At 42.4% G+C, this 16,322-nt stretch overlaps 1 protein-coding gene across 1 annotated transcript in view; it reads right to left on the bottom strand.

The window, feature by feature from the left end:
* Positions 1-16,322, bottom strand: part of birc6 (baculoviral IAP repeat containing 6) — a 137,552-nt gene that overhangs the window by 47,554 nt on the left and 73,676 nt on the right. The window contains exons 59-63 of the mRNA XM_046071381.1: positions 13,405-13,604; positions 12,844-13,177; positions 11,789-12,006; positions 9,262-9,426; positions 7,829-8,000 (exon numbers count right to left, since the gene is read on the bottom strand). Of these exons, the coding sequence (XP_045927337.1) occupies positions 7,829-8,000; positions 9,262-9,426; positions 11,789-12,006; positions 12,844-13,177; positions 13,405-13,604 (1,089 nt within the window). The remainder of the gene's footprint in view (positions 1-7,828; positions 8,001-9,261; positions 9,427-11,788; positions 12,007-12,843; positions 13,178-13,404; positions 13,605-16,322) is intronic.

The following is a 16,322-nucleotide window of genomic DNA, read 5'->3' as shown; positions in this document are numbered from 1 at the left end:
CTATCCTCTCAAAAAACATTTGAATCCGCTTTGATCCAGTTTGCTCAACATTATTTACAACAATACTGACACGAGAAGAACTGATCAAAGTGGATGGGCTGGTCTTTTCATTCTTGAGTATGAATACAAAATTATAAGCGAGTGGCTGACAAGCCTCAAGTGTGCAGAATTATTAGGCCACTGAATTAAATTACAAAAATAATTTCAAATTACTTGTTTATTCTCAATTTTTAAATCATAACACAAAATGAAAATTAAATAAAAATTACTTAACCAATATAGCCACCCTTCTTTTCAATAACTGCCATGAGCCTTCCATACATGGAGTCTGTCAGTTTCTTGATCTGTTTACTATCAACTTTAATCCACAGCCTCCCAAATGCTGTTCAAAGAGGTGTATTGTCATCCCTGACTGTAAATCCAACATTTGACAAAGACCCACAAGTTCTCAATAATCTTCAAGTCAGGTGAGGAAGCAGGCCAGGTCATTATTTGGGCATCTTTGAAGCCCTTGCTGACTAGTCAAGCAGTGGAGTACATGGATGAACGAAAAGCCGTTTTTCGACCAGAAGACTTTTAAGACTTCCTCTTTTCAAGGAACTAAAAGGTTCCTTCAGCCCACTGTTGTGTGCATTTCCACCGTGGTTCAGGACCTGCGAAGATTAGGCAAATTAACCAGCTGACGTAGGCTGTAGGCCTGTACGCCGTACAAAGAGAGGCACAGGCATCATTTAGTAACCACTATCCATGAGCAACATTTATAAATGAACATCAGATTTGATTGGAATATAATGAAAAACTACAGGCTACGCTTGACCATTAAAAACAGCTTTTCTGTGTGGGAGTATAATGAAGAGATACACGATAAAGATCGTTACACATTTAATAACAAACTGGATAAAGCCATCGAGTTCTTAAAATAACTCCAGTTTGGACGGTTATTAAAACACTTCCAGCCGACAAGAGCAGCAGATCAGCTGCAGCACACGTCTGTGTCGCCTGAGCATCGGAGGAACGTGATTTCTAACGAGCTTTATTACCTCTTGTAATCAGCTGTAATTGCTTGTTTTGGAGAAGAGGAGACCGTCTTCAGCTCTGTGTAAAAACTTAAAACAACAACTCCAGACAGTATTTTGCGCAACTCCATCAGCTGTTCGCTGTAAACACACCGCTGCATGCTGGCTGCTATTTCCAAGCAACACATTTAATGCCGACGTTTGATCTCAGGCGGACATCAGCGAGACTTGTGTGACTGTTGATTGTGATTTATTGGTTTGCAAACAAGGTGGAAAAGAGAGGAGTCGTAGACAAACACCGGACATTCTCCAGTTAAAACCAGTAGCCTACTCGCCCATTCAGAATTTCACTGCAAGGCAAGCCCCACCCCCCCAAAGTACTAGTACTTTCGGAACGTTCTACCCCCCGAGCAGGGACTTTTGGGGGGTAAAATAAAGACCCTAGCACTACATTTAGACCCTAGTCCCTCCAGTGGAAAAACAGTGACTTCCTCCAAAGATTGCTAGTTCTGGGGTATAGTGCCTTTGGTTGAAACGCAGCTTAATGGAGCATTGTCCTACATAAAGATCACGGCCTTCTTGAAAGCTGTATCACTGCTTGAAGAAAGCATCGTCCAGAAAGTTGCTGTAAGTTTGGGAGTTGAGTTTCAGTCCATCTTCAACCCGAAAAGTCCGACTGTCTAATCCTTAATGTTAGCAGCCCATACCACTACCCCTCCTCCACCTTTCTGGCGCTCAAGTCGAAGTGGTGCTGTGCCCATCACTCTCGATTCATCGGTCCATAAAAACTTTGAATAATCTCTCTTCAGGTTTTCTTTGCCCAATCTTGACGCTTCAACTTGTCAATCTTATTCTGTAGTGGTCGTGTTTCAACCTTCTTGATCTTGGCCACGTCTCTGAGCACTTAGCACCGTGTACTTCTTGACAATCCAGGTAGGTTGCAGTTCTGGAGTATGGTTGCACTGGAGGATTATGGGTTCCTGGTTGCTTCACGTTTAATTCTACTCAAGTCTTCTGCAGTTAATTTGTGCCTTTTCTTCATGCGCTTTTTGTGACCCAGTTGACTAATCCCAACAAAACGATTTGGCCCATTTTACCTGAAGTAATGAAGCTGCCTAATAATCAAGCACACCTTGATATAAGGTCATTCATTTTCGCCACACCCTCCCTCATTACACAAATACATATCAACTGAAAATGATTAACTCCAATGAGCATTCAAGTTTATATGGTTTGGAGTTGGAAAATGTGCGTAGGAATAATTATTCATTCAGAATACGGACTTGCCTTTGATTCCTTTGCTGTAAAATCTATTCTAAATCTAAACAGAAGCATTTCTTTAATAAAATAACAGGCCATATATCCCTGTCAATGGTACTGTGTAGCATTGATACATAACTGAAAATGACTTGACTTGACAAATCAGTCTCAACTCAAAGTCCAGGTACCCGAGGCTCCAGGAGCTTCACCAGCAGATTGAGTTTGCTCAGTGGTTATGGAAGTTGATTTTGAGTACGTCTAGGACAATGTTGGCCTAAATGTTTAATTTGACAGTGAATTCTTGACCAACAGCAGTTGACCACACAATCTCAGGTTGTTGTTGCTCTGCTGATGAAGACTGTGTAATATCAGAATCAGATTTATTTGCCAGGTATGTGTACACATACGAGGAATTTGACTCTGGATTATACATTGCTCACGATGTGCTTACTTATACAGTAACACAATATGGTTGAAAGCTCCAGAACAAGCAAGTACTTTGAACTTGAGCAGAGATTGTTCTGTCAGCTGAACAATCTCCAATGAACCATCTTCAAATGCTTCAAGCAAACAAGGTTGTGCAATGTGTCATCCAACCATGTCTAATGGCATTCTGGGCTTCTGATTAGTCGCACTTACAAGGTAGGACCAGAAGCCTATCGCTACAGCTTCCTCTTGGCTACATCTCACTGCCTCCAGGAAATCACGTCTAAGCTCAGCTGCGTTAGTTAAATTTTTCAACTCGAGCGATAAATAGCGCGTCACGCTGTGTCGCTATTGCCTGAGAATGACGGAGTCGCTACTGGCCAACAGTCTGCTGCTGAGTGACGGGGAGATTTGGAGGAGAGAGCCGGGCCGTCGCCGGAGCATTAGGACAAATAAACTCCGACAGACGGATTCTGCTCCGATAAAGCTGTTCGCAGGCCGGAGGAGCTCAGAGGTAATTACTCTTATTAAATAAAGTTTTTCCTTGTATTTTTGGGGATTAAAACGTTGACTTATCTTACACAGCTAGCCACCATGTTTCTAACCTCCACTGTTGTTATTATAGTGTCAGCTCTGTGATACTTACGGATGGGAATCGAGAACCGGTTCTTCTTCGGAACCGGAGCCCAGTGAATCAATTACTTGGATTCGTTAGCATGCCTGCTTAACGGTTCTACTTATCGGTTCCGCTCGTTGCAAATGCGTCATGACGTCAAACACGCGCCGAGTTGTTTTGGTTGAGAACGCAGCAAACATGGTGTCGAGGCAGGAGCGCTCTAAAGTTTGGTTATATTTCACGCGCAAAGACGACAATGCGGTCACTTGCAACACTTGTAAAGTTTCTGTGGGTAATCAAGCTTTGAATTAAGATGACAGTTTATTGATTCCTTTTTATGTGTTTTGATTATATTTGGGGAACACGGCCAGACAAAAAGGACCGACATTTCCATTTCGTCAAAGGGGGGCGAACTACCTCCAATATGCAGAAACATTTGGCCACACAGCATGCAATTCATTTGCAGGACTGCCGCGTGTTTGATAGACTACTACTACGACACAACAAGGGAGTCAAGCAGCAGCGGAGCCAACGGGACGCCATCTGTTATTAATGCAGAAGGGAACTTTAAACTCTCCAGGCAGGACAGGCCCTGTCTACTTAGTTAATGTGAGCACCATTTCATTGTGTAAACTTCTACTATACGAATAATCTCCATTGTCATTGTCCATCAAATTTAGATGATGATGAAGACGGCCAGAGTCTGGCTGTCTCAGAGGCTGCAGCAGGTAGCTCTGGTGCACCTCTAGCTACTCCGTTCACAGAGGAAGGGAAGAATAAAATGACTGAGGCTAGGATCAACGAATGTCACAGAGCAGTGACTAAGTTTGTGGTAAAGGGTTTGCACCAGTTTGCCACAGTAGATGCCTCTGCATTTCGGTAGGTTAATTTGCTGTGTTTTGTCCAGCATGTCTTTTCAAATGAAAATAACAAATGCATGACCAAAAGTTTCATGTTTTTATGTCAGTATAGTTGTTTTATTTATTCCTAGTCCTTCCTTATATTTTCTGTAGGGAGATGATAAAGACTCTCAACCCAAAATACAATGCCCCAAACAGAGACAGTTTAACAAATCATCTGATTGATTGGTATGGGGTTGAAAAGAGCAATCTGATCACAGACCTGAAACATGTCACACATGCAGCCATCACAGCAGATGGTTGGCTCGGGCGGCTGTGGCTCAGGAGGTAGAGCGGGTTGGCCGTTAATCGGAAGGTCGGCGGTTCAATCCCTTGGGCAAGATACTGAACCCCGAATTGCCCCTGGCGGCTATTCCGCCAGTGTATGAGTGAGTGTGAATGTTAGTTTCCGTTTGAGGAAATGTTAGTTTCCGTTTGAGCAGTGTATGAATGTGTGTGACTGGTGAATGCAGTAGTGTAAAGACTAGAAAGGCGCTATACAAGTACGGAGCATTTACATTTGGACTAGTTTCAGTCAAGACCACTACCTCACGGTAACATTGCATCTCATGGAAGGTCAGAGTGAAGAACAAGTCCTCAAAACCAAAGCAGTGTACAAAGGTCAAACAGGGACAGCTGTGGCTGAGGAGATTGAGGGGATCATGGAGGAGTTTGGAGTGAAAGAGAAGGTGGTGGCAGCAAACTGGGGATAACGCAGCAAACATGGATGTGGATCAAGTTTATTAGATTAGGATCAATTTAAAAATGATAAATGGTAATATTACATTGTTTAATGAAATCTCATAATTATGTGTGTGTGAGTGTGCCTGCAGAGCACATGCTCCTTTTAGATGTGAGGACGAGATGGAACTCTATAGCTGCAGCTTGGATAGCAGGAAACTGTTCACACTCTCTCCATCATCAAATACAGACCAACGGCTTAGAAAGCCCATGGAGAAGGAGAAGTAACTAATGTAATAAAATGACTTATATAACACTTGGTTGACTATAGCCATTAAAAGGGTTATGTTTGTTGTTTATACAATATATATTTTTTGTTTTGTTTATGTTGCAGACTGGCCAGAATGGGCAATGAGGACCTGAGGAAAGCAGAGGAGTTTGTGCTGCTGATGAGGATGCATTACACATCCACACTTGCTGTCTCCAGCGAAAAAAGTCCAACCTGTGGCCAGATATCGCCAATCCTTCAGAAACTGCGCAAACACTACACAGTGCAGGAAGACGACTCTGCGTTTGTCAGGAGCATCAAGGAGTCAATCAATGAGATCATCATCTGGAATGATCTTTCCAAACGTTACCAGGTACAGTAATTGACATGTAATGATGGATTACTATATGAAGATTAATCATATACACTAATCGTTATTTATAGTCAGTCACATTTTCTTCTAAATTTGTGTTGTTTGTCCTCCATTGTAAACTTAAGGATGATGATATCCAGGCATTCCTGGAGGAAGCCACTGTGTTAGATCCCAGATTTAAATCTAAAATGGACAGGGATGAAATCTGGGTCAGGGTCAGGGCATCAGCAGTGGCAGCAAACACAGAAGCAGTTGAGAAGGTATTTCAATTTTTGACTACGTAAGTTTATTGTAGCCAATTGTGATGAATGATGATAGATGGCAGGGATTATTACACTATTTAATTTAAGACTAAACCTTGTGGTTATTTCATAATTTCAGACGCCACCTGTAAAGCAGAAAAAGAGGACAGCCCTAGAGGAACTTTTCGAAGAAGAGGACAGCAAGCTGCTTTCCACACAGCAGCAGCCCCCATCTCCACAGCCCAGAGAGTGGATCAAGAAATCCAACTTTATAGAAGCCTTCCTCCCATTCCAACCTAAGACAGTGCCAGTTTCTGGTGGTGGAAAAAGAGTGACACATTGCCAGTGTTGTCAGCTCTAGCTGAGAAGTATCTCTGTGTCCAAGTGTCCTCCACCCCTTCTGAAAGGGTGTTCTCCACTGCTGGAGACACCCTAAGTCCAGAAAGATCTCGTATCCTTCCTGAGAGAACATGATCATTTTTCTGCACAAAAATTGTTAATTTGCCAAAGTTGATAGTTGTGGTCTTATCTTTACAGAAGACTTCTTTGTATTTTTTACGTCAGTTGAATTTTGTTTCAAGTTGAATCCAAATGAGCACTGTTAATACTCTGAAAGGCACAAGCTCTTCCTTCACTGTTTTCAATCTGTGTTTTTAGTTTTTATGGCACAAAATGGCAGTTGGGCTTAAAAAGCTAAACATTTATTTTTTTGTCTGGACCAATAAATGTGAAAATGAACAATTTCCTAATCCTAAGGCACTCTTGATAATCTTTCAAGGCACACACTAGCGTGCCATGGCATACTGGTTGAGAAACACTGCCCTAGGCTATGGGTCCCTGGACTTTACTTTGAGAAATAGCTCACCTACTTTTAGGTTTGTTCTGAGGTTAAACATTATTTGTGTATACTATGTGCTGTGTCTTCTGATCAGAAATTAAAGCGAGTTAATACACACAAACTTGTACTTATTCCCTCACCCAATGACAATCGATAAGAAAATCGCTAAGGAACCAGATCGATAATGGAATCGGAATCGTTAAATTCTTATCAATTCCCATCCCTAGTGATATAACTTCATATTTCTACAAAAAACAGACAAAACTGGACACTGCTTGGAGACAAGTAAGCAAGGAAGTTGAACGACCTGGTAAGTTCAGAAAATATGTGCCTGTTACTTGATTACAGCTATAGTTGTATTTTACTGTGAACAAGTTAGCATAGCATAGACCTGATGGATCGCATTGTAAATGTTGTCGTCTTACTGAAAGACCTGACAATGCATGAATTTATATGTTTAACAAATTGGCAGCATGCTGTAGTTATTTCGGCTGCATTTTCTTCAGTTTATTGCAGTTAAATCAAAGCAAAGTGTTTATTTTGGGTTCATACCGCTGTAGTAAAGTGGGTTGAGTTTACTCAAATAAACTAGCTTTTTTCTTGCATTGTATGAGAACATCAGAAGAGTAGTCGGGCGATCAAACTCGAGTCATGTGGCGCGTTGGCTTGGTCTGGAGTTTAAGAGTTCTCTGTCTTTTGAGTCTTTGAAGAATCAGCGCCAAGAATCATACAAACAGTGGTAATGCCACACACCTTCAGTCTCTCTTCAAATGCGTTCCTGATATTGAATGCAATTGTTAACATGAAAACTGACATGGTGTTGTTAAGAATGAAAAAAAGCATGAGAGAAAAGTCCAAACAATGGCAATATTCAGAGTTCCGCACACCCAGCCAGTGGCTGCATGAAGTGGGTTTGGACTGTTGGACTGTCAGTCACAGTGTAAAGTTATAATTAATCATCAGTGGGACACTGGAGTGTCTCCTGTTGGTTTAAGGACAATCGAAGTCCTTCTCCTGTTTTGTGCTGGTTAAGCCCCTTTCAGGCAGAGAAACACAAGCCATACGTTGAAATACATTGAGTTTTAAAGCAGTTCCCCTAAGCCAACCAGAGTGGTAGGTGCAGCTGGTGTTCTCAGCCTTGCTAGATGGTGCAATGCTACCCTTTACTTGGTGTGCCATAACCTTCATGTGGAAAAACAGGAAGCCTACCGGAGTCGTTGCGTAGGTAGGAGGACATGGCAGGGATGAGGCAGGACTGGCTCAGTAGCTCCTGCAGCACTGCTGGCAGTGCTGAGCTGTTGTGGGCTCTGCTGTCTGCTGAGGATGCATCAGCACTGTGGCAGCTGCTGGAGCCTGCTGGGTTAATGTAGCTTGCCAAGACCTAGTGAACAAACCAATGTAGACATACTATAAGATGAATTAAACTGGTCCACCTAGCTTAAAGCTGGGGTAGGTAATTTATTTCAGAAGCAGTTTATTTTTGTCATGCGGTCCAAATGAAATGATTGGCTGACAGACCTGCCTGTCTACCTGTGTGCACTCTGCCCGTGCATCACTGCACATGAACATGTGCTTTTGGGGAGTGGCTTTGGAGGGAAGACTAAAGGGTAGCGTGAGATTTTTTGGTTGCATAAATCTAGCTGTCTCTTGCTGCTTTCTCCAACATTGTCTAACAAAGCTTTAAACTGATACACATAAGTACAGACTTTACGTGAGCTGTTCTGGAGAACGACCAAAATGGGACAATCTCTGGCTGTATTTGAAACCGCCTGCTATACTAGCAGTAAGTACTGATTTGGCCTAAATGTAGTATGCAGTAAGCAAGTGAAAGCAGAAGCTGCAGTATGCCAAAGAGTCTGCAGTATGTAGGACAGATGCAGCTAGCTATAATATAAATATTACAGATCGGCTGCAGATTGTTCTCCTCACACAAGATTAAATTACAAAACATTTTTATAAGCATATGTGAGTAATTGGTACTTAAATTAATATTCCTCCTATTCCTCATCCTGTGCCGCCCAGCAGACTGGTATGCGGTATATTCCTCCTCGTTTACTTTCTAAAACCGAAAACTGGCTAAGCCTGGCCTAGCATACAGCAAATAAATCGATTTAACAGTTTCATACTGCGTACTACTGTGAAATGCACTGTGTAGTACGTACTGCGGTCACCGGTAGTATAGTAGGTGGCTCAGAATACAGGCTGTGTCTGTTTGGGTGAACCTCAAACAACACATCTTCCATCTTCCTGTGCCTATATCGATGGCTCTCAATGGTTATCGATGGTTTCTCACATTTAGAAATGTAGCACAAGGCAGCACATTTTCTCAACCTGCCTACCACCCGCCTACTCTTAAAGCCTGAGAGGAAGCACTGCCTGAGCAGGCATATTTTGGGACATCAAAGTTTCTAAATACTTCTGTACTATGGAAGCTACAAAGCCCCAACAAGCAGGAAGGACAGCTGCTGAGCAAGATAAAAATTGACACAAAAATGTGACATAATATTCTTTTGATATGGCACAATGTGTTTACCTGCTAACTCTGACAGCCCTTGGTAAAGGTAAAGTGGTACAAATACTTTAAGCTACCACATTTCTAAAATCTCAGTTTAAAATGAAGTGACATTGATGGGTAGACTGACCTGCAGTAGACAGGTGACGTGTTCCTCTTCTAGCCGTTGTTTGGTTAGGGCCTGCTCCACGTCCCAGCCTGAGGCTGTGGATCCAGTACCAAAACCAGTCCCTTTAGCCCAGTACAACTGCTGCTCCTCACTGGTCCCCCCACCGTGACAACTGGATATCTGTGGCTGTCATCAATGACATAGATAGTATATTAATGATACTTTCATTCACCACTTTCTTATGTTTTTCATAGGGCTGGGCATGCTAACGCATTATCGCATTAATTAACGCAGCCAATTTTTTTATTGCACGTTAACGCAGTGTTTTTTTTAATTATTATTTTGAAAGTCCGTTGCTCACTGGCTCTGAATACACATAGGCTACAGTCAAACCATGGGTCACAGGAGGGGCGGGATGTTGATCAGCCTGCAAATCACCCACCCAGACAAGCAGTGGAGGGAGGCTTCGGCAGGTTCTCTCAGGTGAACAGAAAGGGAGACAGCGCTCTGTAAGTGAACGGCAGGCGCTCTATGGATAGCAACCACGGCTTCTGTGCACTACACCGCCGTTGCCTTTTTAATTTAAATTAAAATTAGACTTATGCTAACTTTACCTGATAGGCCTGCATTTAGTTTTGCGGGGATGCTCTGCCATGTGGATTCCCTCCTGTTGATGTGCTGATTACTATTTAGATTCTGGGAAATCACAAACGGCGAGGATCAGTCTCTCTTCCAATAGTTTGTGCTGCGCGTCGCAAAACAAGAAGTTCAAGATAGAAGTATGCTAATTCAACTTCGGCAGCAGGCGGGTGTGTGCGTGAGGCGAGCACCGCTTGTCGCTATACCTTGCGCTCGATCACTTCACCTCACTGTAACAGGGACACTTGCTACTGAACATAGACTGTTTCTGCTGCTCCCTGATAAAAGAAAAATGTTTCTGCTGATACCTGCTCAGAAAAAATCCCAAGAAAACTGGACTCTGATGTTAACTTGTTTTAACAAGCTAGATGAAAGGTAATGCCCTGGCAGTGGCAAATAGCTTTGGTTTAATATTTAATTTGATTACATTAATGTTTAAATTGAGATTTACAAGAAATATTTTATTGCTACTGTGTAAAGGGAATACTGCTGGTAAAAAGCACCTTATTTGTTGAAAGTGCTTGCAAACCACATGTTTTTGCACTTTTGTGTATATAGCAGTACATTTAAAATCAAAAGTGTGCAGTACACTACTTTAGAATTCATTATTCAATTTTGCGAGTAACAATGCGACTAATCGCGATTAAAAATTTAAATCGTTGCCCAGCACTAGTTTTTGATATTTCCCTTCTAGGTTTTAAGGAAAGTGGTAGCCACTTTATAAGCCTATGTGGTGGTGGAATTTGCAAAAGTTACATTTGACTCAGTGAAATTCAGCAAATTTTGTCTAAAAAATATCAACATTGTACTTCCAACCAAAAAGGTTAAAGCCTCCAACATTCCAAAAATAAGCAAATAAAGCAGTGTTGAAATTGTTTTGATGGTCATCTAAAACCTGAATTAAGTAGTGTAGTGAAGTAGCCCGATTCAGCTCCCAATCTTACAGTCGAACCTTTATGAAATGAGGATCATACGATTTTGGGGGTGCCATACACACACACACACACACACACAGTTAAACTGGAAAAATACTGGATTAGATTCTGATAGGAACTTCCTCCTGTCACAGTCACCTGCAGTTTAACTTTTATGTCTCTAGCAGAGTTCCGTATCCTTTTCATTTTCCTCAGCCAGGTGCTGTGGAGGCCCTGCAGACGGCTCAATGGAAATCTTTAAAGTCAGTTTAATGGACAGGACAGTCAAGGGGAGTTTGAGAGTCAGTCTCTCTTCATGACAATTCCATTCCCATGCTTCTCTCCCTGAGGGTGTCAATAATACAAAGGACATGTCTCTTTTCCTCATCTATTTCTCTCCAAAACTCTATTTGCCTCTTATCATTCGGGCTGAACAATTAAGCTATTTGTCAGAGGCTCACTGGGAGATATGCAAAAGAGACCTTGAGTAAAGGCCAGCGAGGCAGAGAGCCATTAATAATGGGAATGCTTTTTCCCCTTGTTTCTTTATCAGTGTGAACGAAACTATCACTCAGGCAGAGTGACAGAGCAGCCTGTGGCATGGAGCTGGACAGCCTTCTTTTATTTACTCTCGTTCCCATATGGACTCAAAAGTCCAGGGAGCAAGACATGATCCAAAACATGGGAAAAGCACCGGCATTCACTCCCAAATAGAGTGGAAGGTCTTTTAAATCGAAACACTGTGTGTATACATGTTTAAGTCCACAGAAGAAAAGAATTGATGCTGTTTTGAAGGCGAAGGTGTGTTTCTGTACTTTTGTTCTTATTCCTTCTTTCAAGTTGTAGTTAAGGACCAAATCAAACATGTTGAACATTTCTGAGGCCAGTCTGGGGGGCCTTTCCTTCTTCAAAAGGGACAGCTGAAGGTCAGGGAACAACTGTGTTCAACTGAAGGTCTTCACAAAATCATTTTAACTGTGTGTTGTGGGCCATACCTCTGACACACTGGTGCTGGCGTTGGGGTTGCGGGGGGCGTGGTGGCTGAGAGCCGACAGACAGGCCAGGATGAGGTGGATGGCACCAATCTCCAGAGCCATGCGGCGTAGCAGCACACCGTCATCAGTGGTCAGAGGAGTGCTGCTGAACAACGCTCGCAGGACGTGGAATGGCAGCGTGGGCAACACATTGGCTGACGGAGACTGGAGGATATGACCTAAGAGGATGCCAAAGCAGACAATTCACTCAGAGCACAAAGAGCATTTGATTAAGTTTTGGATGTAAGACAGATTTACTGGTTTGCCAATATCAGTGTTGGTGCATTTCAAAAGTGGTGCACTAGAATTTCTACTGCGACAACTTAAATTCTGGGTGAGAAAAACAACACCTTGTAAGTTTCTGAATTTTCCCAGCATAGGATATGACAAAAACACAGACGCTAAATATGAGCAAAAAAAGAAGTCATAATGCTATTGGAAGGATTAAGCTAAACGTGTTGGGATTTAATAAAAAAGTATCTATTGAAATCAAGTCTAAATGTTTTCAGGCTATGCATATATTAACCATGTTATATAGCATTGAGTGGGATGTATATAACATTTCAACATCATATAATGTCTGCAATAATTTTAGCTCTTTGTAGGGATTAGTGTGTTGGCCTTTGACATTAAGTGTACTGTGCTCTATTGAACAGACATTTCTTAATTGATAACACACAGTTTCCTTAGAACATTTGTACTAACGAACATGTTCACAAACTGTACCTAGCTCAAAAGCAGTAATGTTTACACACTGCTTCATTTGAAGGAACTGCTATTAGACGTAAAGGAAACACACGTTGTGAATAATTGTTTCCGTATCTGCCTCTGCAGCAGCGGCCTGATGTGCTGTGTGTGACTGTATTATCAAATCAGAGCATCTCACTAAGTAGATCAAATAATATGAGCAGAAGTATGCTAATGAAACGTAAAATAAATGGTTAATATTCAACAAAAAGTCAGACACAAAAGACACAAGAACAGAGGATGAAGGTGTGTAGTGCTTTCAGACTTACTGCCTTCTCCATCGTCGGTGACACCCAGCACCAGGCGCAGCAGACACTGGGCGTGCTTCCTCTCCTTCAGTAGCACCTCTGCGTACCCTGGCAGGCGCAGGAACAGGCCGAAAGCAGCCAGTGAATGGGCAGGGATGGGTGACATGGTCTGCACTGAGGTTGAGGATGATGAGGAGGACTGGGACTGCTGCTTGTTGATTGGTGGTGGCTCGGCGGCGATTGACTCTGGTGCCTCGTACACCAGCTCGCCCGACTGCTCGATGGTTACCCACTCAAACTGGTCGTTGTCCTTGGGCTTCTCCTGTGTGGCGGAGGCCACCACTGGGGCGCTGACCTGTGAACAACCATCCAGGAGAATAGAGTGTAACTTTAACAAAGGTGAGAGGAGTAAAGATGAGAAAATTATGACAAGTGAATTTAGGAAAGCAGGATCTCTGCTGGGTCATGATGATGGTTTCTAAAAACATCTTGGAACACTGTTTTACAAAGTACACTGACATGCTTTAGCCCTAACTGCCTCATGTACTTTGATCTGTGTCTGTGGCAGGCTTTGAGTCTCACCTGCTGAATGACATCAGGGTAGAGCATGGGCAGCCTCTCTGCGATTAGGGCAAGGCCACCCATTCCTGCAAAGACCTGCAGCGGTGACTGGATGGGGTTGGTCTCCAGCAGGGACTCATCAGTGGCAGCGTCCAGACAATCTTCACTGGCCGTCATTGGTTCGTCCTCTGGACAGCTGTTCAGCAAGTCACAGTGATCCACTGCAAGGAGAGCAAAGAGAGGACCTGTTGTATGTTCATGCACTGTTTGGCATCTGGGACACTTAGAACTGCATTTGTTTGTAACCTGAAGTCTACTATGAGGAGAATCCCATCACTGAAATGAGAAAAATGAGTTTGGTTTAATGAACAGTCATGTATGCAGTACAACGTGTAGTATCATGGGAAAATGGAACAGATGAGACAAGAGAAAGGGTGTTGCTGATTTGTTCACACAGAGGCTCAACATAACTAAACAAAACTATGATGCCGATAGAGTCAAAATGTAGTTAGTTGTTATAGAAGTGATTTAACCAGAGGCCGTTTTTGCTCACTTTGTGCTTCTTTTTCACAGTTAACTACATCTTTCCATGTCTTGGCTTGTAGACGACAACATTTCTTTTAAGAGTAAGTTAAACTACTCAGAAATTCCATCATTTAGTATGGGAGTGATCCTAAAATGTACGAGGACACAAATCTATTATTTTATTCACAAACTTTAAAAATTTTTAAAGTTTTCACATGAACCTTATTTCCACTGGTTTTAAAACAACACAAATCTCTGCGTATGAATGGATAGTGTGTTCAAATGGACCATGCTGATGAGACATCCTGAGCTGTCACAGTACTGGCAAAAATCTGCTAATTTTCAAATTAGTTCTCTCCCCTGTGTTTTTCTTATTTCTGCCTGTGATGAATATGTTCTGTATTAAATCTTAATATCTAGATTAATATGCTCTGTGGTTTGACACAACAGTTCCTACTCAGTCATTTTGTGGGCTAAGTCTGAGCACTGTTTCTATTAGCCTTAACATTGAGTTGAATCTGCATCTTCAAGTAATGCGGCATTAGCTCATGGCAGTTCTAGTTAAGGTACTTCCATGTAGACTTCAGTCTTCCACAAACAACCAACCAAAAAGAGAGCAGGAGACGAGAAGAACCCAACCACAGACCATCTCCACGCTGGCCTTCAGTGATCAGCAGGTCTTAATGTTTGAAGCTGCCCTTTGATTGTGCTATGTGGTAATCAAAAAGGACAAAATGAAAGACCGTCCTAATGCCCTTGTTTACATGTACATCATGGCACTGAGGACAAAGTCTGACAGTCAGAATGCAAGAAAGGATGAGGCAAAACACCCCCCCCCCTCCACCAGCTAAGCAAAGACCATTTTATTGTGATGGCACGGCGTCAAAGTTTTATGATAATATAAAGCTCTGGTCGATTGATAGGTGTGATTGATAGGACGATCCATCATCTCTTACAGAGCAGAAAATCAGGCGGATGATTCATTGCTCTCCGCAGGGGAATTTTTCTTCTACCACACACATTCTCTTGGTGATGAATTAAAAAGTCACAGGGATTGTGAATAAAAGGGTTTCTAACAGAGATTAACGTGCCTGAACTTCCAAAACAGGATTAGAGGATGCTCATGTTTTCAGGAGGGCAAGGACAAGAGGGTCATTTGGCAGCTTGCCAGAGGAATAATTAAGCAGTTCTTCTACCATATGATCTTGTTCCTTCAAATGCAAAACCACAGAGGCTAATGACTGAACAGTCTGTCTGTATGGCAGGAAAGTTAAGGTACACATTTCCATGCATGCTGTGCTGCATGGTGTTCCACGTCACGCACACACCGGCACAGACAGTAACAGACTACTGTGTCACACACACAGATGCTAAAACATGTCGTCAGCATGGAAGTTCTTCACTGTGAGTGAAGAAGACAAAACCTGTGCCATGTAATTTAGTACCAAGCTGGTCTCAATCGTTTTGAATGGTTACGTCATTAACAAGCCTCCTCCACGTCACATCTGCTGCTGTGAAAATGAAGCTGCGGGTGAAAAAAACAAAAATGTGAGTTGGGTTTTTTGGGCGACTTTAGAAAACTGCTGACAAAGAAAGTCACCTTGTATCTGAAGGTGAGAAGATTAAAGCAGTTTGTGAGGACACACTAAAATAAAGACTTAAAATGGAAGATAGGAAATAACCAACTGTTTTCTTTCAAATAAAACTTACAATACATTAAACAAAAGACCCTCGTACAAAAGCCTTAAGGCCAATTTATGCTTCTGTGTCTAATCTATGCAGTACCCAACGCACGCCTCTCTAAGTATAAACTGGCTGGTGCCGTCTTGGAGTGCAGATGTCATTTGGTACCACACTGGTTTAGATCGCCGTGAAAACAGATCACGGCTGGAAAATCCAGAAGACGAGCTGTGTCTGAGAGAGGCGGTTTGCAGTAAGAAACTCAAGGCGTGTGTGAAGAAAAGAGTAGTCTGAGGTGGACGCAATGCAGGTAGATTTAAAAATAGTATTTTATGTTTTGTATTATTAACGACGGATTTTTTTTTCCCTTGTAACGACTTTAATCTTAATTATCTAATCTTAATATTTATTCACCTACACTGGCCCCAATACATTTATGGGGCGGCTGTGGCTCAGGAGGTAGAGCGGGTTGGCCGTTAATCGGAAGGTTGGTGGTTCAATCCCTGGCTCCCCCTGGTTGCATGTCGAAGTGTCCTTGGGCAAGATACTGAACCCCGAATTGCCCCTGGTGGCTATTCCGCCAGTGTATGAATGAGTGTGAATGTTAGTTTCCGTTTGAGCACTTAGGCTCAGTGTATGAATGTGTGTGACTGGTGAATGCAGATGTAGTGTAAAAGTGCTTTGAGTGGTCGAAAAGACTAGAAAGGCGCTATACAAGTACGGAGCATTTACAT

This window comes from Micropterus dolomieu, linkage group LG15 (genome assembly GCF_021292245.1).
Source record: "Micropterus dolomieu isolate WLL.071019.BEF.003 ecotype Adirondacks linkage group LG15, ASM2129224v1, whole genome shotgun sequence".
NCBI lineage: Eukaryota > Metazoa > Chordata > Actinopteri > Centrarchiformes > Centrarchidae > Micropterus > Micropterus dolomieu.
This window is presented reverse-complemented; position numbering and strand designations above follow the sequence as displayed.